This window comes from Lonchura striata, chromosome 4, assembly GCF_050655825.1.
Source record: "Lonchura striata isolate lonStrDom1 chromosome 4, ASM5065582v1, whole genome shotgun sequence".
In the NCBI taxonomy this organism is placed as follows: domain Eukaryota; kingdom Metazoa; phylum Chordata; class Aves; order Passeriformes; family Estrildidae; genus Lonchura; species Lonchura striata.
In genome coordinates, this window is record NC_140706.1 from 69095351 (window position 1) to 69118004 (window position 22654).

At 45.3% G+C, this 22654-nt stretch overlaps 1 protein-coding gene across 3 annotated transcripts in view; it reads right to left on the minus strand.

Annotated features, from left to right (window-relative positions):
• Nucleotides 1-22654, minus strand: part of LOC110484350 (uncharacterized) — a 182360-nt gene that overhangs the window by 18239 nt on the left and 141467 nt on the right. For all 3 annotated transcript variants that reach the window (XR_014954942.1, XM_085578332.1, XM_085578333.1), the window contains 3 exons: nt 17037-17191; nt 14849-15013; nt 8681-8877 (listed from right to left, as the gene is read on the minus strand). Coding sequence is in view for 2 of the 3 variants with exons in the window: in XM_085578332.1 (XP_085434458.1) it covers nt 17170-17191 (22 nt within the window). In the remaining variant the exon portion in view is untranslated. The remainder of the gene's footprint in view (nt 1-8680; nt 8878-14848; nt 15014-17036; nt 17192-22654) is intronic.

A 22654-nucleotide genomic window follows, 5' to 3' on the forward strand; every position in this document is an offset into this window, starting at 1 on the left:
GTCACATGCCTTTTGGAGAAGAAAATAGAAATGCTAAAAAACAGCTTCTCCCTATTAATGTTGAAAAATAAATGACTCAGTTCTCTGTCAGGTTCAGAAACTTGAAGCAATTGATGCTTCAAGAGAAAAAAATATCAGGATATAATCCATCAAGTTTACAATCTAAAATTTCTGAAGTCCTTTTGCAAAAATAAGACCAAATTGTGTGATGGGTTCAGGCACAAACTCCTGAGAGATGAGGGCTTTGAAATCTGTAGATTTCCCTGAGACATAGTAGTTCCAGACATATTCTCCCAAGTTTCAGCTCTGCTAAGAGAAGAGAGTAGATCCAGATACATCTTAATTCAAAAGCGAAGATGGGGGTGATGCCTCAGAACTGACAATATTTCAGATTTCTTCTGCTGGGTTTAATGGAATGCACTGTGTTCAAAGGATGTTCTGCTTTTCATACATCTTTTTTGCATTTGCTCTTCTATCCCTTAAGAAAAAGGAAGGAGAAGATAAATGGCAGGAAGGAGAGGGAGTGTTTGTTGCTCTGTGGCCTACAAAAGAGAGGGGAAAAAAGAAGCGTAACAAGGAACACATTGAAAATTTTTGTTACAAATTCCTGTGAAGTAGAAGCAACTAATTTTAACAACTGCTACATAAAACCCTCTGTGTTGTTCTCTTTCCTCATTCATACCTCTTTTACTTGTTAGGATGGGATATAAAACCATGTGGTGCTAACCAAAACCACAGAGCAGCAGAGCTGCTGCATTACACTGCATTCACTCTCCAGTGAAGAATCCTGAGGTAACTGGAGCCTTCCAGGAAAATTCCCAGTGGCAGAGCTGGCAGCAGAGCCTGTCCTCCCTCCTGTGCTGGGGGATCAGTGGTACTGCCCACAGGAGGTACAAGATGGGACTGTTGCTGTTCCTCCCCTCTGGGACTGCAGGGGACAATGCTCAGCTTGGAGCCAGCCTGGGGAGGCGTGTGAGGACAGCCCTGCAGCGAGGCAGAGCAACCCCAGGTCAGTGCCAGGTTCTCCCAAGAGCTGCAGCACATCCATGCTCTGAATATCCATGGTCATGGGACCAGGCACTGCTCTGTCAGCACAGGCAGCCATGAATTCCTTTGACCTTTCTCATCTCCTGACATCAGGTCCTCCCCCCTTCCCTTGCTCATGAAGCTGCTGGCTGCGCCCCCCTCAGCCATGGCCAGGGTCATCCTCTGAGCTGCACTGCCCTTGGCAGCTTCCCCTTAATTTGATCCCCCGTGTCCATTTTGGAAAGTTCACATCCAGCAATGCTGTTTTCTCCTGAAATCATGGCAGAGTCCTGCACAGTTGTTTGCCCATGACTCCATTCCAGCCTGGGACTCGCCTCCCCCTGGCTCTTGGGCATGGAGGATCCAGGACCAAACCCACCTGGGCAGCGTTTCAGTGACAGCTGCTGCAGGGAGGAGCACAGGACAGGACAGGGAGGAGGAAAAGGCAGGACAGGGAGGACAGAGCAGGACCAAACCCCTTCAGTGATGGCTCCTACACCTGATAAGAGAGGCCACAGGAGAAGGGTGCAAATGCACAAATCCAAGAATTTCTCTCGGATGGAGAGTCTGCTGTTCTGAGTAGTGGGGATTAGAGGCTGGGACTTCCTAACTGCACAGAACTCTCTTTGTTATACAAAATATTTTAGGTCCTTCAATTAATAAAATTTTGCTCTCTTGGTTCACCTACTCTGAGAACACTGCATCTGTTCAATATCCCTGGTTGGCACCCTCTGGATAATATGAAAATCCAGCAGCAGCAATTCTCTGTGTCACACTTACAGTCTCCTTTCAATAAAAGACATTAAAGCTGTGCCAAAATCCTGCAGAAGCCTGGAATAAGATTTCAGTGCCATGCTTCATTTCTTGCTACCATGGACCCTTGACTCCTGCCATGCTCCTGGAACCATCCACAAGCAGTGCCCATTATGGACAGCCTTGTTCAGTAATTGCATCCTCTTTTCTTCTTCTTTAGCCTTGCAGTGATTGGATGGAATTATCAGCCTGATTATTATCCTGCAGGACATCCTACAGGAATCCCATCAGATAAAGAAATTGCTTTAACACCATAAAACATTAACACATCCCAAAATATCTGAGCCCAGGGCGGAGGTACAAAGCCACCTGTGCCTGCAGAGACTCAGAGTGCTTTGGTTACTCTGCCCTGCTAAGGAATAAACATCTTTTCAGTTGTCTGAACTGAAACAGGGAACTGAGGGAAGGAGATGTTGATGCCAGAGCCAACCTGGATCAAAGCTGAACTCACCATTCCTGTGTTCTCCTTACAGATACAATAAGAACAACTAAAAGAATGAAATACCAAGCTGTGAGGCATTGAGAGAAGAGAAGGTTTCTGTGTAATTCCAAATATTCCTTGTAATCAGGGCATAGTAAATAGTTGACTGAAAACAACAGCTAAAACCCCCCAAACCTTTTGTTATTTATAGCAGAACGAAGCCTAAGGGGTCTGGTGTGCAGGTGAAAGATCAGCTCTAAACATCTACTTTTCTTCCAGAGCCAGCAATGTACAGAACACAGCTCTGCACATTAATGGGACTGATCCTACTGCAGGGTTCTCTACAAATTAATGGGACTGATCCTACTGCAGGGCTCTCTCATTAAGCTGCACATTAATAAAATAAAAAGATGCTGCACCTCTGATAAGACACAGCATACTTTTTATCTGACCATTTTTATGTGTAATGACAGAATTATTTGGAGAACAGTAAAAACTGTTTCAAAGCTGCAGGCTGAGAACAATCCATCTGGTGTCACTCTTTTAGAGGGTGTCCTTCTGTCAGTTATGGTTAATGGTGGAATTTTGAGCAGAATGGGTCACAGTGCTCTCATGGCTACCCAATAAGGACTAGAAAACAGAGGTTCAGTCAAGTATTTGACCAGGCAGAACAAAAATAGCCAAAAGTATTAAATGCAACACCCCCAAGCCCAATGACAAATCCAGTGACTTAATCTGTAAACTCATAGGAAGATACAAAGGAATTCAGAGACTTCATCACAGGCAGCTAAAGCCCATCAGCCTCAGAGGCAGAATCAGACCCAGGAATGTGCCTTTACCACCTCACCAGTATGGATCTTGCCATCCAGTCCTCAATGGGAAAGATTTAAGAAGAGATTTAAGTTGAACAATTTGTACGACAAAGAAGACAACCTAACTAAGGTTTGCAAAGAACATTTTTATATCCATAATTCTGTTTTAAATATCACTTTCCTTACAACTCTTACTTTACTGCAAAGTGCATTTTTTCCAAGTAGAAATAAGAAATTAAATGGGTATTCTTACTGAGAAGATGGTTTGATATCTGTTGAGAAATCTGGGCTGTAATTTAGAGAAAATAGGTTACTAATAAAAACTGATTACAAAAGTAACAGGAATAGAAAGGAGGAGAACAGGTCATTTCTCACAAGGAAGCGATCCATTACTGACTCTAATGATGGTAAAAAATCAATAGTTTTCTTACTTTTGCCTTTCCCAGGCTGACAGACTGATAACACTTTTTTCTTCCACCTGTGCTTCCAGTCCCCAGCTGATGCTGAGGGAGTTTCCCTGTTTCCCTTGGAATTTGCTCCCCTTTGGTGGTGGCACCAGGCAGAGGGGTGAGTGCAGGGATGCCCCATGCCTGCCCCAGCTGTGCCCCACAGTCTGCACCCAGTGCCCACCCAGAGCCCTGGCACAGCTTGGTGCCTCAGCTTTGCATTTCCCAGCCTTGGGCTCCTTTTACACATGGCAGGAACAAACTCCTGCCCCATCAGCCATGGCCCACATCCTGCCAGCATCCTCACTGCCACACCTAAGGGCCTTTCCAGACTCACACGGGGAAGTACCAGCAGCTGTGGAGAAACCAAAGGACTCTGCTGCAGACGATGCTCATTTCCTCCAGCATCTGAAGCCACTGCTAGGGATGGAGGAGTTTTGGGTACTGCCTGTGTTTCACACACTGCCAGCTGTGGGAAGGAATAAAACAGGTGCCATGAGATGGTGTTTGTAGCAGGGACAAACAGAACTAAAGAAGTTAATGGGGTTTTGTGTGAAATCTAATAAAAAAACCTCAAAGCACAACAAAGCCCAGGTAAATTTACTGCCGCTGGAAAGGTTAGAAATATTAGAAGAATTATCTAAAAGGCTAATAGAATCTAATGATGTAATTTGAGGTACCTCTCACAGCTTGTCCTTTACAACTCAGCAGCATCACAGATTTGGAAGGTCAGGAGGAAGAAAAAAGGCCACCTGTGAACCAGCTCCTGTTGTTTCCCATCTCACTGCTCCCTGTTTTCTCTGCAGTGACCTGATGAGAGACATCAGCCTGAAAAGGGAACTCAGACTTCAGAGTCAGGATTGCACTGGGCCAGAATCACAGCTTGGGTTTTCAGTTTGCAGTGACGCCCAAGAATGAAGCTTTACAGCCATGGGAAAGAAGAAGGAAAAGAGCACAAGGTCATGACTAGAACATGAGCTCTTCTTTCTCACTATATACTTGTTCATCAGGCAAGTATTTCTGCTCTAGGAAAAAGTAATACCTGCTAAATCTGCAGGGAGTGTAGTTACACATCATCTATTACAAATAATGCCCCAACCCTACTCAGTAATGTCACTGAAACCAAACTTCAGCATTTTACACGAATGCAATTTTAATAAGCAATCAGCAGCATATGGTAATTTTAAATCAAGACAAGTCACCATAATAAAAGATTATTTTTCTCCACACAGAGGAAAGATTAAGCACATCTTTAGCAGCAGAATCATGAGAATGCCTTGACCACCCAGTTTAAATGCAGCCCCAACACATTTGAGGTGCACAGCTGAGCAGGCCAAGGCCAGTGGGTGAAGAGCTGCCTGCCAAGGGCCTGGGTCACCCTGCACACAGGGAGAGTGTGAGGGGCTGCACAGCCTCCCTGCCTGCAGGGGCTTGTGGAGACTGTGGGTTACAGGCACAGAAATGTTCCTGGCACTGCCCAAATACTTCCTGTTCCCATCAGTGTGACAAACCACCAGTGAAGGTCTGCAGCAGTCCCCTTCCTAAGGGATCAAGAGGGGACTTTTCTCCCTGTGCTCCTTTCACTTGGACAAGATGTGCTGCAGCTACCAAAATGATGAAGGGGAAAAGCTCCTATTGGGCAAAAAAAAGTTCTTTGTGAATGACAAAGAACTACATTGGCTTTTGAAGTAGTTAGAGAATGATAGAAGGAGAAAGATCTTCATACTGAGGGACTTTAAAATAGAAAAAAACCCTGCTCATCATCATTAGTAACTGTTCTCACAGCAGTTTGTGGGGGCAGGAGAGGGGAGGGAAGCAGAGGGCCCCAGCAGAAGCTGGATGAAGGGGAAGAACTATCAGCTCCTGCCCTACTGAAGGATTTGAGGTGGAGCAAGCCTGACTTGCTTCCCTTTCTTAGGCCATTCCACCACTGCTCCAGGTGTCCCTGATTTTCTCTTCTGTCCTGTCCATAATCACACTGTGATAATACAAAGAGCACCTCAGTATGGTACAGTCCTTATTTCTTCAGATTTTGTAGCATTTATGGTTTGAAAAACAGTCACACGTTGCTTCCATGTATTTTCTTTTACTCTGACAGCTCCTGATTAAAGACAATTCCAACTTCTCCAGGTTGCCCCACAAGGTATTCTCCCTCATGATCTCACCTGGATGCTGCTATGGAGTAACAGCGTAAATATGGCACCTCATTTAGAAGAGTCTCCAGCCTGTTTATTCATCTCTTTCTCCTAGATTTTTAAAGAAAGTGCTAACTATAACATCAAAACATTTGACAAATGACCAGATACTAAAAAATGCCAACTCCTGATCCAGGTATAATCAGTATATTCCCAAAGCTTTTATAACAATGCCTGAGTTCAAGGTGAAAGACTGAAACAAAATCCACTGTCTTCAGATGCTAAAACCTACACTATTTGATAAACAGGGATTTAGTTGCAATTAAACAGATGATTAAAGAAGAAAAAGCTCGGGGAATAATCAGCACTAATTATACTACTGCTGCTAGTGTAATTAATCAGTTTTGCAACCTGCAAAATTGAGCTAAGGAGCTACAAGATGTGGAGATGAAAACTTGCTGTGTAGAAACTAAGGATCATCATCACCCAGAATAACACATCAGCACTAATTGCTCCTGGGGATGGGCTGTGTTTGGCCCCCTTTCTCCTGCCTGCCCTGCTCTCCCACGCTCCCTGGCCCATGGAACTGAGGCCACTTCAAATACCTGCAGTGACCTAAAGGGACAAAGAACATGAACCTAAAGTGGCTAATATTCACACCTCTGTCTGTGCCTCAGAGAGCTCCTATCACAGCTGCTGTTGTTTATGAAGCTGTTTTCCAAGAGCATATAAAGTTCTCTTACGCCACGCGCTGGTAAAATAAACAATAAAAATTATTTTACAGTGGCATGAAAGCTATAAATCACAAAGAAACTCATGGATGCACCTTTATCTCACATGCTGCCCTTGAGCCCTCCTGGTGAGCATTTCATATAAGAAAACAGCAGCAATCTCCAATAATGTGTGATTTTACGTGTTAGCTATAAAGGGATGGAATAATGGATCAGTAAATACTGTGCATCTCAACTGTGTTTCAACACCAGCTTTAAGCTGTCCTGGCCCCGCAGGTTTAGAAAGTATCCTTAGCACTACTTCAAAGTAGTTGTGGTGATTTAATTTCATATTTATGCTTTACTCAGCTGCAAGAGATGTTTCCAATAAATAAGGAGAGCAGCAATGAATCTCCCACCCCAGCTGTAAATCCTTGCAGCAGAAACATTTTCAGCAATGCCGAGGCTGGCGCCCGCAGGCTCCTTCTCCATAAATACATCAATGTCTGTCTGAAGCCCCTGCTGGAAATATGGCTTCAGTTTTTTTCTTGAAAACATGGATCAATCATTGGTGCCCTTGCCTATTCTTTTCTGTCAAACGCTGCAGATGTGCTGCAGTGTCTGTGAAAAGTTTGAGAAGCACTTTGGGTGCGTGCCTTACGACCCTGCTGTGTGACATTTACCTTGGGTGCAGCTCTGGCTGTGTTTGAGCTGCACAAGGAGCTGGCTCCCCTCGGAGATCAGTGTGAGTGATGCAATCCAGCAAGCTCAGCAGATCCATGGAGCAGGGGAAGGGCCTTTCCTGCCTGCAGAACACCCTGAGACCAGGATCTGAGAGCCCCCATGCCTCCAGGCTCTAGGTTACACATTCTGTGTCCAGGGAAGAAAGCACTGAGTGTCCTACCAGCAGACACAGAGCACAGGAGGCTTACACATTAAATCATTTAAATGATTAAATCAGCTTTCAATTTGGTAACATTTGGAATTTTTAATTACATTAATAAATTAGAATTAAATAAATTACCAATCTACCTTAATAAAATTTACAAAGTAAAATTTCCTGGCTTACTGCACTGGCTAAAAATGTTTAGGCAATTTCTTCTTTTTTTTTGTTAGGTAAGTCACCCTTAGGAAAAAACAAAAGCAATTCCAGACCAAGGAGATTACTGGAAAGCCACTAAGAATTAAACACTTAATTGTTTAACACAGTATTTGGGTCTTGCTCCCTAGCAATGAAGGAGAGCCAACATCTCTTCTGATATCCAAGTCTCTCATCAGAGCTGTATCAGCCCTTGCAGTTGGATTAAAATGTAACTCCTTTGAAACTCCACAAGTTTGTGGCTCACTGGAAGGAAATTTCAAGGCTAGATGGGTGGGAGGAGTGAGCTTCCCCTCCTGTGAAGTTTGCTACTTGAGCTTGTGTGCCAGCGCCACACTCACATCCACCTGCAATGGAACATGAGGAAGTGGCTTTGATCCTTTCTCCCTAATGATCTGCTCAGTCAGAACCCTGTCATGAAAATCTGACACTGCCATCTTGTTAATGCTCACCCTCTGGAAGAGCTGTTCTTTGAATGGAAGTATCAAAGAGCCTCCCTAATCTACCTTATGGGAAAGTCTCTGTTTTATGGCCATATGCAGTAAAAAGCACCAAACCCCACAGTATTTCAAGTTCCAGCATTGCATGGCTGAAGCCAGCCCAGTGTAACCCTTCAGTCACTGCTTGGACATCCTCAAAAAACACAAAAACTGACAAAAACCGTTTGCAAAGCATTGTTATCCACACTGCCACTTCCTCAAGAAAAAACCCAGACTGATTTTTTAATGGCATTTCTCTGGACTCATTAAAAAGCCAACCCCAACGCTGTGGGCAGGAGCCAAGAGCCAGTGTAAGCACAGAGTGCCCAAAAAAGGCCTGTGTGCCCCCCAGTGAAGCACCTTCTGCAGGAGACGCCCTCCCTGAGCCAGACCCCATCCCAGGGAGCCCGAGGGAGCCCTGCCTGCCTGGCATGGGAGAAGCAGCTCTGGAAGGGACCCACGAGCCCCCTGCACCAGGACCTGGCAGAGCTGGTGGCCTCACACACTGCTGGCAGGGCTGCAGCCCCTTCAGCTCATGGGAGCAGGGCTGGCTCCAGAATCCAGCAGGAGAGGCCAGGAGCTTGGCTCAGCAGGAGAACTGTGACCCCATCACTCCCTGCCAAAATACCCTTTGTTCCCAAGCCTCAGGCTCCTGACACCTTCAAGGATCTCCAGCAAGCAACAGGAAAGTACTGGTGAATTCTCCTGGGCAATACTGCACAGCAGCTCAGTCACTCACCTTCCCTTGGGAATGAGAGAGCCCCTCCTGCGTCCCTGCCCCACAGCACCACGAGTGTTCCAGGCACCTCCTCACTGCTCCTGGCTCGGTGCTGGGGCACTGATGTACAATGTCCTACACTCCCAGCAGCGTTCTGCAGAAGGCAAATGCAGCCTGGAGCCTCTCAGGGTTTTCAGCATGCCAGCAGAGGTGAAGCTCTGGGAAGGAAAGGCAAAATTTTGGTGCCTTGCCTGGTCTGAGCCAGCCTCCTACAGCCCAAGCTGCCCCAATCCCTGCTGCAGTGACACATGGCAACACCTGTGGCAGGTGCTTGGCATTTTCATTGTCAAAACAAGGCAGAGGTGGCTGTGCTCTCCAGGCAACCAGAGCCAGAGCCACGCATGGACAGCGGGGACATTTGGCCAGGCAGGCAAATCTCAGCTTTGCACTCACAGCTCCAGCCTGGGATGATGGGATCCATGATGCAGAAAACTAAACTCAAATCAAAAAAAGGAAATTGCAAGGCTTTAATGACTTGTACCATACTTCTGTCGTAGTTAGCATCAGTTCTAGATATGCCAACACTGCATTGGTTAAGTAGAAGAACTTGAAAAACGTAACAGAGGTATAGAAGTCCTCAGAATTCCAGATCCAGGCTGATCTACTTTCCTCCCGCCCTAACCCCCCCAGTTGTCTGACCTTACCCATCATCCACATCTCATAACGTGGAGGGTACAAGTCCCCAGTGCCCCAGAACCTCCCTGTGCAGGTACCCAGGTTATGGACCTCACTTCAGTTTCCAGGCCATTCTCTGTTCCCATCCCAGGATTCAAGTCAGAATCACACGCTTGTAAATAATGTTATCACTTGGGAAGCAAAAACAGGGGGGGTGTGTGCCAAAGGAAGCAGGAGAAGCAGCTTTAGGATTTTCTCACTCTTATGAAACACCTCACCCCTCGAGCCTTATTCAGCCTCTGTCCACACAAGAAATGATGGAGTAACTCACGGCCTGACACAAAATGGCAGAGTGACAATGGCCTGACTCAAAATGGCAGAGTAATCCCAGAGCCTGACACAAAATGGTGGCATAATCCCACACCTTGATACAAAATGGTGGAATGCCCCCTCCTCATGCCCTGACACACAATGGGGGAGCGCCCCATGGCTAACACAAAACGGGTTCAGAGCCACGGCCACCCCAAGGCAGGGCCCATTCTGGCCACTGGGTGAGGCTGAAATAGAGATTTTCGGAGTTCACTTGAGCTAACAAAATGAATGTATCATGAAAGAAACCTCTGCCATGGTACAAAGGGCATAGGGAAATGTAAATCTTTGGAGCTTCCTGCATAAAAGACAATTCCAGAGAAGACCAGGGAATGCAAAGAACCCAGATAAGGGGACCCCTCTGTCTCCAATCATATCAGGACTAACAGACACACTCAGGTAAGACACCAAAGGACCAAAAGCGCATGCACAGAGGGGAAAAGTTCAGAAGTTCAACCCAGAGGAAGACCACGAACTTCAGCCTCAGAAGACCACCAGAGACCCCCGTGGATCCACCACAGCAAAGCATGCATGCCCAGAAGGGCGTGGACCTATTTAGCATGAGAGCGAGGATGATGTGCTTGTTGACTTAAAATCTGTCCTCAGTTAGACCTGGAAGGAGCACAGCTGCTGTAGGGGTGCAATGAGGGCAGATTTTGGATCACATAAATTTAGATTTTTTTCCTCTTACAACTTATTGCTTATGAAATTATATAACAAATCTGTAAAGCAATTGCCAAATGTCAGAAGGTGCCCTGGTTAAAATACACACATCCCCCAGAATGTGCCATATTCACAAATTAGCCATGTGTTATTTATAGCTCCTCAAGGCACAATAATGAAGAAAGTGGTAATGAAATCTGAAAGCCTGAATATCTCCCGTATGTCAGAAGGCAAATCCCACGAGACCCATCTGCAGCCCAAACTGGGGGAAAGAAAATTCCCTTTCTAAAGCAAACAAAAATCCTGCAAAACAACCTCCCCACCTCTGTAGTTTTGTATGTGTTGTTACATTTTTAAAATTCAGCCTTAAATTAAAACCCTACTGTACTGCTTCCACTCATTTAATCATAATGATACTTGGAAATTCCTTATTTTTATTCTCCAGCACCCAAATGCTTCAAAGAGACAGAGTCTCTTTATTCTCCTATTTCTGTCCATGGAAGGCTGAACTCACATGCACACCAACTCCTGCCCAGGTACCATGGTGAGACTGAGCTTTAACTCAAAACCCTGACTGCTCCACATCCAAAACCTGCACATTTACACCTACCCTTCTTTATTTCTTCACTGCTTCAGTTTTCAACACCCACATGTCAATGTCTGTAAGGCCTTTGCTCGGTGGTCTCTGCCTCTCTAAAGTGCCAGAAATGACTTTTTGCTGAATTTTCTTGTCCCACATTTTCTCTGTCCATTATTGATCAGAACTGTTACTCTGCTTCCCGTTAGTGTTTTCCCTTCTTAAAAGAATGTATTAATATTCTTTTTTCTTCTTTACTTGTGGTCACCCGTAGATCATATCTTATGCAGAAAAAGCTCTTTGAACAAAGCTGTGGCAATTACTGCACTGAAATATTTGACACTCAGCCAGTTTGGGGCAGCCAAGCTGCAGCACTGTGAGACACAATGAATTCATCAGGCTGGAGTGGGAGTTCCAAGCAGCACAGCACAAGGGTAAGTGAAGGACACTGCCTCCTCTTTTGGAACATGGATGTGGGGAACAAGTGGGGCTTTTTCATGGCAGATGCAAACACCACAGAACTGCCAAAAACCTTTTAAGGTCCATCAGAATATCTGCATGGCTCCACATCCATACTGATAAAATAATCACTACCTATCACTACTATCCTTTCCACACCCAGCTCAATAATATCCTGGCATTTCCTTCCTTCCTTCCTTCCTTCCTTCCTTCCTTCCTTCCTTCCTTCCTTCCTTCCTTCCTTCCTTCCTTCCTTCCTTCCATCCATCCATCCATCCATCCATCCATCCATCCATCCTCCAAAAGCCAAGGAGGCTTTTTCCCTTCTTGTTGTCATCTGCCTCTCTGCCCCCCTGCATTCATTGCCCAATTTCTCACACTGCTAGAAAACTTTTGGGCAGTTGAAAAGTTCTTGGAGGCATCTGAAGGGGCAGAACAATCAGAGCAGAAGAGGAGCTGCACCTTTCTGAGCATATGGTCCTGGGCTGTCAGAACACGTTCTGAATTTAAACAAAATTACACTGGCTCTTGCTGGCTGCTGCAGTAGCACAGGCACCTCTGGAGCCACCTCTCCTCCTCTGCCCTGTGCTCAGAGGTGAACTGTGCTAAGGTTTCCTTTGCTTGATTTAAAACTTTGGTCTATGTAAGAGATGTGGACCATAGAAACAAATCTGAAAACAAATGTATTGATTTTTTTTTTTCTCATCTTTCCTAACCTTCCTTTTCTGCAATTATTATCCTGGACTTTGAATATGAGATAAATATTTTAAAAATATTTCTAATGAGCACAATGCTCTGACCTCTGCTTTTGCAGGCAAATGTGTGGCTGTAAATGGTAAAAAACCAAAAAGCACCCCTCCAGAAGAAATACTTTTGTCTCAGCTGGTTTCAGCCTCAGGTACAGACAGACTTCCATGGGAAGAAGTCTCTATAGTTCCTCTGGAGGTGCAAGAGTTGGACACAAAACCTTTGGGGTTTGACTTTGGAGATCTGTGGATATTTCAGGCCAAAGGCAGACTTCATCCACCACTGCACTTTGGACCGAGCAGCTTTGGGAGGGCTTTGGTCCTGAGCCTTTTGTCCCTTAGGGATGGGAGTGTCCCACAAACCCAGTCTGGCCAGGCCCAGCTGCTGCAGGATCCCAGGCTCCCTAAAGGGGAGTCTTCCCAGGAAATCCCTTCCTGCCTTCCCACAGCCAGCCCATGTCCTGCTGCTCCCTGAGCCACAGGCAGCCAGGCATCCTTCAGCACGGGATGCTGGCAGAGACAGGAAGCCTCTCTTTTCATGGAGAGGACACAGCTCAAGTGCCTTGGCTTCAGGTTTCAAATGACCATTGTAAACCCACACTTTTCCTATTTTGGTTATGCCACTCTTTTCAGACTGAATGGAGACACTGGGTGCTAAAGCTTGCCTTTGCTAGCAGAAGCAGACTCTAGAAACAGTTGTGCTGTTATTTTTTCAGTTATCTTGGCTTCCTTAATATCATTCTTTTCTATACGGGTACCTTACTCTGCTTGATTCTCTTTCACTTTGAACCTCCACTGATGCTGAGGATTCCACACATTTTTTATCACACTGTGCAAAATGCTGCTGGAATCTTTGAGCAGACTCTTGGTGACAGCAAAAGGTTGTTATTATCATCCCCCTTGTACTGTGTCTCCAGGAACCCATGCAGATGCTTTGTAGCCACCCGTTTTGCACTGGAACCTGAAGAAATCATGTTGCTGTGCTCACTACCACAGCATTTCTAAAAGAGGTGCCTTTCTAATTGTCCCTTTTAGAGCTGGTGCCTGTTTAATGCAGTGCTTTCAGGAGGGTTTGCAGTGATTTGCCCCAATTTCTGTGCCTCACTGTGCCTCACACTGGGGCTGCTGCCTGGCACAGAGGTGAAACCATCCAGCTGAAGGGAAAAGGCTTTGCCAGGTTGGAATGCAGAAAGCAAAGAATTTCATTCACCGAGGGCAGTGACCAAAGAGCTGCACCCACACTCTGTTCCAGTCACCCAATTCCTCTGCTCCTGTCATTCTCAGGGACCTTAAAACCACATGGAGCTTCTGTGACCCCAATCCTCCATCATTAGAGGCAGAGAAGAGGGAGTGAACTCGCTTTCCTCCCCTGTGAAGAGTTTCCATACTTCCATTAATTCCCTCTGCTTTCTCTCTGCCATCCCACCTTCTCAACAGCCTGTGCCAAGGATCAGCAGCTGCCCAAATTCACTGGCCACTGAGCACCATTGCTCAGAAACATTTCTGTGTAAGCAGCAGGTTCACCCAGGGTACTCCAGCAGCCCTGCAGCCATTCCCCACTGGCACACAAAGAGCAGCTGGCTATTAAGACAAAGTTGTGACATCCATATGCTGCCCGTGCTCACTTTGGAGAAGCTGGGGAGACTGGTGCCTTGGGAACAGGGTTAAATGGAAATAAATAAATAAACCAGAAAAAAAAAAAAAGAACAAAATAAGGAAAAGAAGCGTCTAGTGAGTCTGTGGCTTACTGTGCCCTATATTCCTACAAATTCATTTTGCAGTCAGAAGGACACATGGGGTTTGAATAATTTTCTGCCTTTACACTTTCCCTGCCACCAGAAGTAACGTGGGGATGTTCTTCAATAAACAAATCTGCTCTTTTCTCTCAAGGTTTCTCTACACTCTGAGTGCATTGGTGACAGTAGATTATTCACTAGGGATATGAAAAAACCCAACAAAACCAACAGCCCATATTGCTGAAAACCCAAGAAGCTGAGCTGGCTAGGTCTCTGAAATATGGTATGAGCAAACAGAGAAATATAATAAAAATCCCCATCCAGCACAAACTGGGAAGTGATGGATGGAGGCCTTTCCTGCTGAGACTGTCTCCAGTTCCCATCCTTCTGAGCATGGCATTATCCATTTTGCACTGAGGGGGCACTCAGGCCAAAATTTAAAAGGTGACTGGCAAACACAGGAGGCCAAAGTGAAGCAAAAGAATGACAAAGAGAGCCTATGGAAGCTTTCTGTAAAACATGAGGGACCCCTGAGCCACATTAGATTATTTTTCTCTTTTTTTCCTCTGCAATTCTCTTATGGCAGACAATATTTCCTCTCCCCTTTCCTCTGCACCTGTACAGAGTGCCAGCTCCGTGTCTGGATGCAGGCAGGCTGAGAAGTGTAACTGTGCATTGGAGCTGCTGGAGCTGGGAGGCACATTTTTAGTGAGTAAAAACTACACTTCCATAAATGGCACACAAAAACTGCATTCCCAAATCTCACAGCACGTGGAACACACCCCTGGATCAGTCCCATCACCAGCCCTGCCCATTCCTGAGCAGGGCTGCTGGGAAGTGAGGCTGTGGGAGCAGAGCTGGACACAAATGTCACTGCTCCCATGCTCTCACAAAGGCCAGGGATGCAGCCTCGTGTGTTTGTCCCATTCTGCACAAGCCTGTGCAGAAACCTCGAGCCCATTACCTCCACTCCTCCAGATGCTCTCTGGGGGCTGGAGAAAGGCAGAGCTTCCTTCAGCTGCAGCCTCAGGAACAGCCAAATCTCTTTGGGAACAATCCCACCTGCACAAGCACCTCCTGCCTCTTCATCCTGGGTGTCCTTCCTTCCTTCCTCCCTGCAGTGAGGCACCTGTAAGGGACACACACAGCAATCACCTCTGGTGCAGGAAAAGCCCATCCTGCCCCTCCCAACCAGACTGTCCCTTGCCACATGTGATGCACCTCCATGCTTTAACTGCTGGTACTATTTCCATTAAAGGCTATTGGCATTTCCAGTAAAGATGGGCTGGAGACAAACCAGGATCTAATTATTAATTACATTTGGACCTGCATGCTCAGATGGGTAGGAGAAAATGTTCACTCAAAAGGAGTTTTTCCTTAACTCCAGCAGACCCTCGATTTTTCCACGGAATGTTTTCATTTTCAGCTGCAGTCACCAGGAATAACATTAATGACTTTCAGTGCAGGGCAGAAATAATTAGAGGCAGAGCAATTGTTCAGCTCCCATGCTTATGCTAAGAAAAGACTGAGAAGAATCATGCAAAGCTTGATAACCTGAGGGGGAAAAAAGCAAACAAGCACAGGGGTGAGGTCTAAATCAAATATGAAGCAATCTATATTTTCCATTAAAGCCATTGTGGGACTGGACATTTTGCAAAGGCCTTGATTGAAAACCATGGCAAAGTTAATGGGTTTGACTCCAATGAGCCTCAGCACTCCAATAAGGAACAGGGAGAAAGGAGGCCCAGGAAAGCAGAACTTGAAAAGAAACAGTAGTGCAAGACCATACAACAAAAAAGAAACCATTTCAATTGCTCTAGGAAGGAGTATCAGCTGCCTTGTCCTCAAAACTAGAGGGAGATTCAACAGTGCAGAATCTCATTAGAATTTCAGCAATATATTTTTTTTAAAAAGCATAGCAGTAAGATTTACCATATTGTCTCAATATACTGAAAGCTTTATTATTTATTCTTTGACAAGTGGTACTTTTCTAATTCTTTACTTTTAATAAAAATCAGTAGAGATGTGTACTGAATGAAAGCTAATTAGCACATTCATATCTGTCAAAAATTCAACAACTTTTGTACTCATATTTTTTGGTTCTTTTGTGGTCAGTTTAATTACATTTGTTGATGAAATAAATGAGGCTATTAAAAAATTAATAGTTTAGGCTAGGTTTTTTCAAAGGCAATTAGTAGTGAGAGCCCATTAAACTAAGGAGGGAATCATACCAATAGTTTCTAGGGCTTTTTTAATGTTACCCTTGAAATTTCAGTATAATCAGGAAAGATCCCTGGAATCCAGGGATAGGAAAATATTGTTGAGGTGCTGAGAAAGAGGAGTTCAGAGCTGCAGAGCTGCTGACAGCCTCCTGCAGTGGGTGCTCTGTTTCAGAGGCTGTGATTTCAAGAGGAAGAAAAGTGGGTCATAAATGCTACTGGTAGCTGGAAATCAGGAGATGAAAACCACTTCAGAACATTGAAGTGTGGCAGGTCTGATTACAGCAATCAAAATGTTTTCCCATTTCACTACAGTTTGCCTTGAACAGCAAGGTTAAGGAAAAAAAGCCTAAAAACCCCCCTATGGCCCTGACCTGTGCAGTGTGCCCGAGTGTCACAGCCTGACAGGGATGCACAGCACTGACCCAAAGCTCACGGGGGATTTCTCGTTCTGTGTTGCCAGCCAGAGCCACTCCTGCTGCTGCACCTGGTGTTTCACTCCTGCCCCTGCTCTGAGCCCTTGCTGCTTTGGGATTGAGCATTGCCTGCTGCCCACAAAATTCCTGCAGAGCCACTTCCACCCTCCCCATCACCTGAGCGCTGAGTGTGTGCCCTGCCTGGTGCCTGGGCCCTGCCAAGGGACAGCAAAGGGACATTTGTCCCATTTGTCCCAGGGCCTCCCTTTGCTCTCATGGCCATGAGTGAGCAGTGGGTGCTCAGAGCACCTGGGCACAGCCTCCTGGGGGAAATCCTTCTCCTGCCTGGAGCCAGCACATCTCCAGGGATCACTGCATAAAGCCCTGCACTTCCCCAGAGACCCCAAACACACAGTGACACCTACAACAAAAGCTCCAACATCCAGCCCTGCTGGGTCTCCTGGAGCAGCAGAGCACAGGGCACAAACATCAGTGACAAATGTGGGGTCATGCCCACCTTGAGCCAAGGTGACTCTGTGCTGCTGCCAGCCACAAGTCCTCTCTTCCTCTGCCAGCTGCCTCAGCAAGCTGATCCCAGCTCCTCTGAAGCTGTGCTGGGCTGATGAACTGTGCAGGGCTTCAGCAATGCATCAAGTGGGTGTATTGAAGGCACTAGAAAAGAAACAAACAAACCCACAAAGAAAATAAACAAACCTGAGTACCAACGGCAGTACCCAGGGCAGATTAAAAATACAAATAAACAAAATAACTTCATGTGGATTAAATCCTAATCCTCAAGGATGAGTTGAGCACCAATGTGCACACGCCTTGTTTATTATCCTGTGAGATATTATTTCCTGAGAATTGAAATAAAGCCTTACAGCAAATAATTAAGACCAGATTTAGTGATATGGAGTGTTCATTGCCTGCCTTTTAAAAACTGATCTACCTGCTCCTGTTGCTGAGGTTTGTCCAATACCAGGTTCCACAGCTCTTTCTCCAGCAGAGGAAGCCACTGCTGTTCCACCCCAGATTTTTATTACACTCTTCCATTTTTTTAAGCAGTGTAATATAAAGCCCATTTTCAAAAGTGAAAGCAATAATGGGACTGAGATAAACTCTGTGCAAGGGGAGGTACTGGGCAGTGCCACAGTCTGGGATACTTTAGATGAGGTGTCAACAGTGTATAGGCAACAAGCTGACATGAATCCCGAGGAATTTAACTTTTGAAGAACCTTAATTCCTTCTTTACTCCAGAAAGATCTCTTGAACCTTTTTCACAGCTTTATGTGGCTCTTTAAGCTACATCAGCAGGATGTGCAGCAGCTTGTAGATAGAGCAATTAAGTTACAAGCAAATGTACGTAAAAACACAGTGTAAGAACATCTTAAAAAATGGACTTTTCAGAAAATCAATACATTTTCACTGAGGCACATCACCCAGTATCATCATCATCATCAAATGCTGTAGCAAAAGGCATCAAACCCAACCCCACCAGGGAAAGCAATTCCACTCCTGATGAACCCCCAGGGCCATTCCAAACAGCACAGCTTTGCACAAACAGCTTCCACACTCCTTGGAGTCCCACTTGGATCTCGGCTCTGTCACTCTGCACTTCCATCTCTGCATACTCAAAATAATAAGAAGGAAATTCTAATTCCTGGAGGGAAAGGGATTTTTGTTTTACCCAGCTGTGAGTAGCGTTATCCCAACCTGAGGTGAAAATAGCAATGAATCAACATTTCCTTAACTCACTTCACTCTAACCCTGGCATTACACTGACCCCTGAGGAAGGGAACTTTTTTTCACTGCCTGCAGCAGCAGCACGGGAGCACCTATTGGCATCTCTCAGAAGTGAGAGAGACTTCCCAGCTTTTCAGGCACAGAGCTGAGGTCTCCCTTTGAGAGCAGGTATTACAGATGGGTATTTCTTTCTGAGGCACACAGCATTTTACAATGGAACCCAATGAAGTAGCTCTAAGGTATTTCCTGCAATCTATTTCAATAAAAGAAAATACAAGCCACTAAAGTGTCTCATGTAAGCACTGAGGATTTAAGGAATTACTTAAACAATGAGTGCATGGAGCTATTAACCTTCCTGGAGGATTAAAATGTGCCCCTATGTGATGAACCAAAGGCAGCAAGTCATTTCCAGTCTGCAGAATTGATTTTGTACATGTGACAGAAATATAAGTACAAAAATATCAAACTGTTGTATCTAGAGAAAACTACACCAGACTTCCAGACCATGAGCACACCTTTGCAACAGCTTTTATTTGGTCCATTTGTTACCTCCTGGCAGTGGCACAGAGCCAGCAAGGTTATAATGTGGTAGTTACCCTCAAGTAAAGGCACAGGCTAGTGAAATTTGCCATTTTTTAGTTTTATTTCATTGCAATATTCTGCTGTGCTGGAAATATTAGGAGGATCAGCGTGGCTAAATACAATTTTGCTCATGCACAGCTTACTGCATAAAAGCAGCAGCAACCAAAGAGCCCTGATAGCAGAGTGAAGTGGGTACAGGTTATCTCTGTGTGTCGGGCATTTAACAGGAAAAGTTATAATGGGAAAGGCTTGGAAAATTTAAATCACTTTCTCTCTGAAACAGGTCACAGCAATGTTCTCTGTTTAAAGCAGCTGCAACAATGATACTGTGAGATTAAATAAAACACAAAAGGGATAAAAGAATTATCATATATTTAAAAACCACACAAAATCAAAACCAAAGAGCAGAAATGAGAACAATGAGAGGCATTTTTTCCACTCACTGAAGTGTCCTACTACTTAAAGAAGCCCTTCCTGGTGTCCTTTTGCATGTGCCTGGTTCTGTGTGTCCCCATCACTTCATTTTCCATTGGCATTATCATTATTTTATTAGCACTAAGATGTCACTGTCAATTAGCAACTGAGACCTTTGGGATCCCTGAAAGTAGCCACTTGGCCATCAGGTCATATCAAAACACCACTACCATAATATTTATCAGTTTGGGTTTTGGTTGGTTTTTTCAGTTTTTACCAATCTGTTCAGCCCCTGAGACATGTTCATTTTAGTGTTGATGGTATCACACAGTGCCTGTGCACTCCCTACACAATTAATAGCATTTTGTACCTGCATGGAGAGGCCCAAGAGCTCCTAGACACAAGACAATTAAACACCGTGGTGAGGAGATGTGCAGCTGCTCAGGGCTGAATGCAAACAACAGTTCACTGGCAGCTTCCAGGAGATGAAACACAACAAGCTGAATTCTAAAGCCAGCTGAGATGTGTTGTGCCTCTCGATGGAAGATCTCTCTGAATGACCAATTTAAGTATTTTTCAACCCCTTGTACTGAACACAAGACAGATGGACCTGAACAGGTGAGAACCTGGGCAACCTCTGGAGTTCAGTGAGCACCTCTGTGTCCCTAATGCCTGTGAAGGCTCTGCAGAGATGGAGACAAACTGTCATTTGGAACCAGCCCCGAGGTGTGTCCTGTGTCTCAGAGCACTGACAGAAGCAGCTTTAGCCCAAATCCATGAGTGAGTTCACTACAGGCACATTGCTGGAGCAATGTGACAACAGCACCCATCGAGCTACTGCTGCACATCAGCAGCAGGACACAGGCCACAGCTGTGACCTGGTGTGAGGCCTTGGAAAGGAGTGTGGGGCTGGACCTGCAGCATGGCACAGGTAGAGCTGACTGTTCATTCCCTCTCCCACCCTGATTTCCCAGGGATTCACTGCCCAGTCCCACCCATGCAGGATCTCAGCAGTTACACAGCTCACTGCCAACGAGCAGACTGCACCAGGAGAGGATCAGGACTGGGACATCAGGATATGGCTCAAAGTTCTGCTTCTGTGCAGGGAGGCCAAGCTTCAGGGCTGGGAATGTGCACATGAAGAAGCACAATGTGCAAAGTGAGGCAACTGCTGTAGTAAAGGTTTCAAACCTATTTGTGTCAGCACAGCCTTATATCCAATTTTATTAATTCTGGTTTTAACAAATCTGCCTAGCTCAAGCTGAAATATTTTGAACTAAATCCACTTCTGAGCCCCTTCTTCTCTCTATCAGATGGAAAGAGGAACAATCACAATTACAAATTTGCAATAATATCAACACCAATCTGTTGGTGAGATTTTAGTGTTGGCCTGTGCATCAGGACATGGGGTGTGACTGCAACAGCTTGGGGATGGCCACAGTGAACAGCAGAGTAAAGGGTGACTTAAACTTCTCTACTGAAAATTTGTCTGGCACCAGAGTGAACAGGGGCTGGTGAAACAAATACTTAACTCAGCACATGAGGAAAATCCACGGCCTGTAGTGAACAGGACTGGGTTCTGCCCAGGAGTCAGCAAAGAATAAAAGGCACCCCAGAATGGGAGCAAAGCATTAGGCCTGAGAAGAGAAATTTTGCATGACAAAGGAAAAATAAGGATGGAAAGTAAGTACAGAAAGAACCTTTTCTTAGCATAGAACATTTCAGTATTAGTGCATATTTTATAAGCAAGCAGCAGCATATGTTTCTTGACTTTCACTGTTACAATTGTCCACAGTTAGCTACACCCATAAACAAAACCTGTGAGGAGGAAACAGTGTCAGAATACAGATAAATTAACATTTACCCCTGAAATCACACGCCTCCAGCTGGAATAGGAGATGTCAGCATACCCACATGCTGCTAAGAGCTGCCCTGTTGCTGACTGGTACCACATCCCCAAACCCGACCCCTCTGCCCTGGAGGGAGGAATGGGAGCAGGAAGCTGCCTGGAAGTCACTGGCTGTGACCACCCGGCACAGCAGCTCTTTTCACACTTATCAATGAGAGCTCCTGCCTGTGCACAAACCTTCCCCAGCCCTCTCTACACTGAGCACTAAGTGCATTGCAATTCCAGCCTTCTGCTTCCCTGGGAACAGAATGTCATTCCTTGTACATGTCAGGGGCTTGGGCCAACACATACTTGGAGCTTTAGCCTGCAGTAACAGGTAATGCACAAACCCTGCTCTTGGCCAAATCTTCCACACTGAGCCAATCTGACAGGGGAACCACTGGGGCAGAATGAATGCAAATCAGGATGCCAGTTTATTTTCCAGTCAGTTCTGCACACAAATGGAATCTAATCCAGTTATGGTAAATCGTGAAAATCTTCATGTAAGGGTGAAACACATGTAAATCGCCATTGTGATTTCTTAAACTAAAGAAATTATCATTATTCTCTGCAGCAGAAAATTCACTTGCCAAGAGAAAATTCAAAATAATAATAGCAGGAACACACATTCCTCAAATGCATTCTGCATCTTCACAAATAAGGTCCCTGGATGTTCTAGAGGCCAATCCATGATTACACAGGCAAAGTGTCTCGGCACAAAGCAAATTATCTGCTCGCACATGGAGAAACAAAACAGCGCCATTCAAACCCAAGCACGGCCCTGCTGGCTTGGAACTTAGCTGCATAAAAATATGATGCAAACCCAGAGGTTTGCCCTCAAACTGCTCCACAGAAACTGTACAGACTGTTCTATGCTGACATAGGTTAGGAGCCATTTGGTTCCAGAAAAAAAGCCAAGGCTGTTTAACTGCATGACGCGAATTTAAAATCCTCTCAAAGGTTGGTTGTTTTGGTTTTGTTTTTTTAAATTTCACAGCACTTTATCAGCAACTCAGTGTTTTGTTTTGTTTTGTTAGAGAAAATGAGATGATGCCTAGAAATATAAAGGGATTCCAAAAGCATAGCGAGGACAATAAAGTGCAGCTCCTGAGCCTCTTCTTGCAGAACAGAAACTTGTTTTTTCTATTGTAACCCTGTTACACAGAAAACAAAAACAGATTTGTGAAACCCTCGCTAATGTGTGCGCCTACTGAGCCACTGCCTTTGTCTGATGTATTTTTATGTGTTGCCCTCATTTCACACTTCCTCAGTTCTTTGCCCAAAACCTGCAGAAGCCAAAACACAGATCCTCAACAGTTCCACCTGTGCCCCCTCAGGCTCCTCCTGCCACCATCTGATTTAGGATCCCACACTGTTACACAAAGCACATGATGAACATCTGAGTTCAAACTCAAGAAACTGAGAAATGACTCTGAAGTGACAACACAGGATGTGTAGAGCCAAAGGCCAACACTCACCTTCTGTGGCTGTGGGGTCAGCAGCAGCAG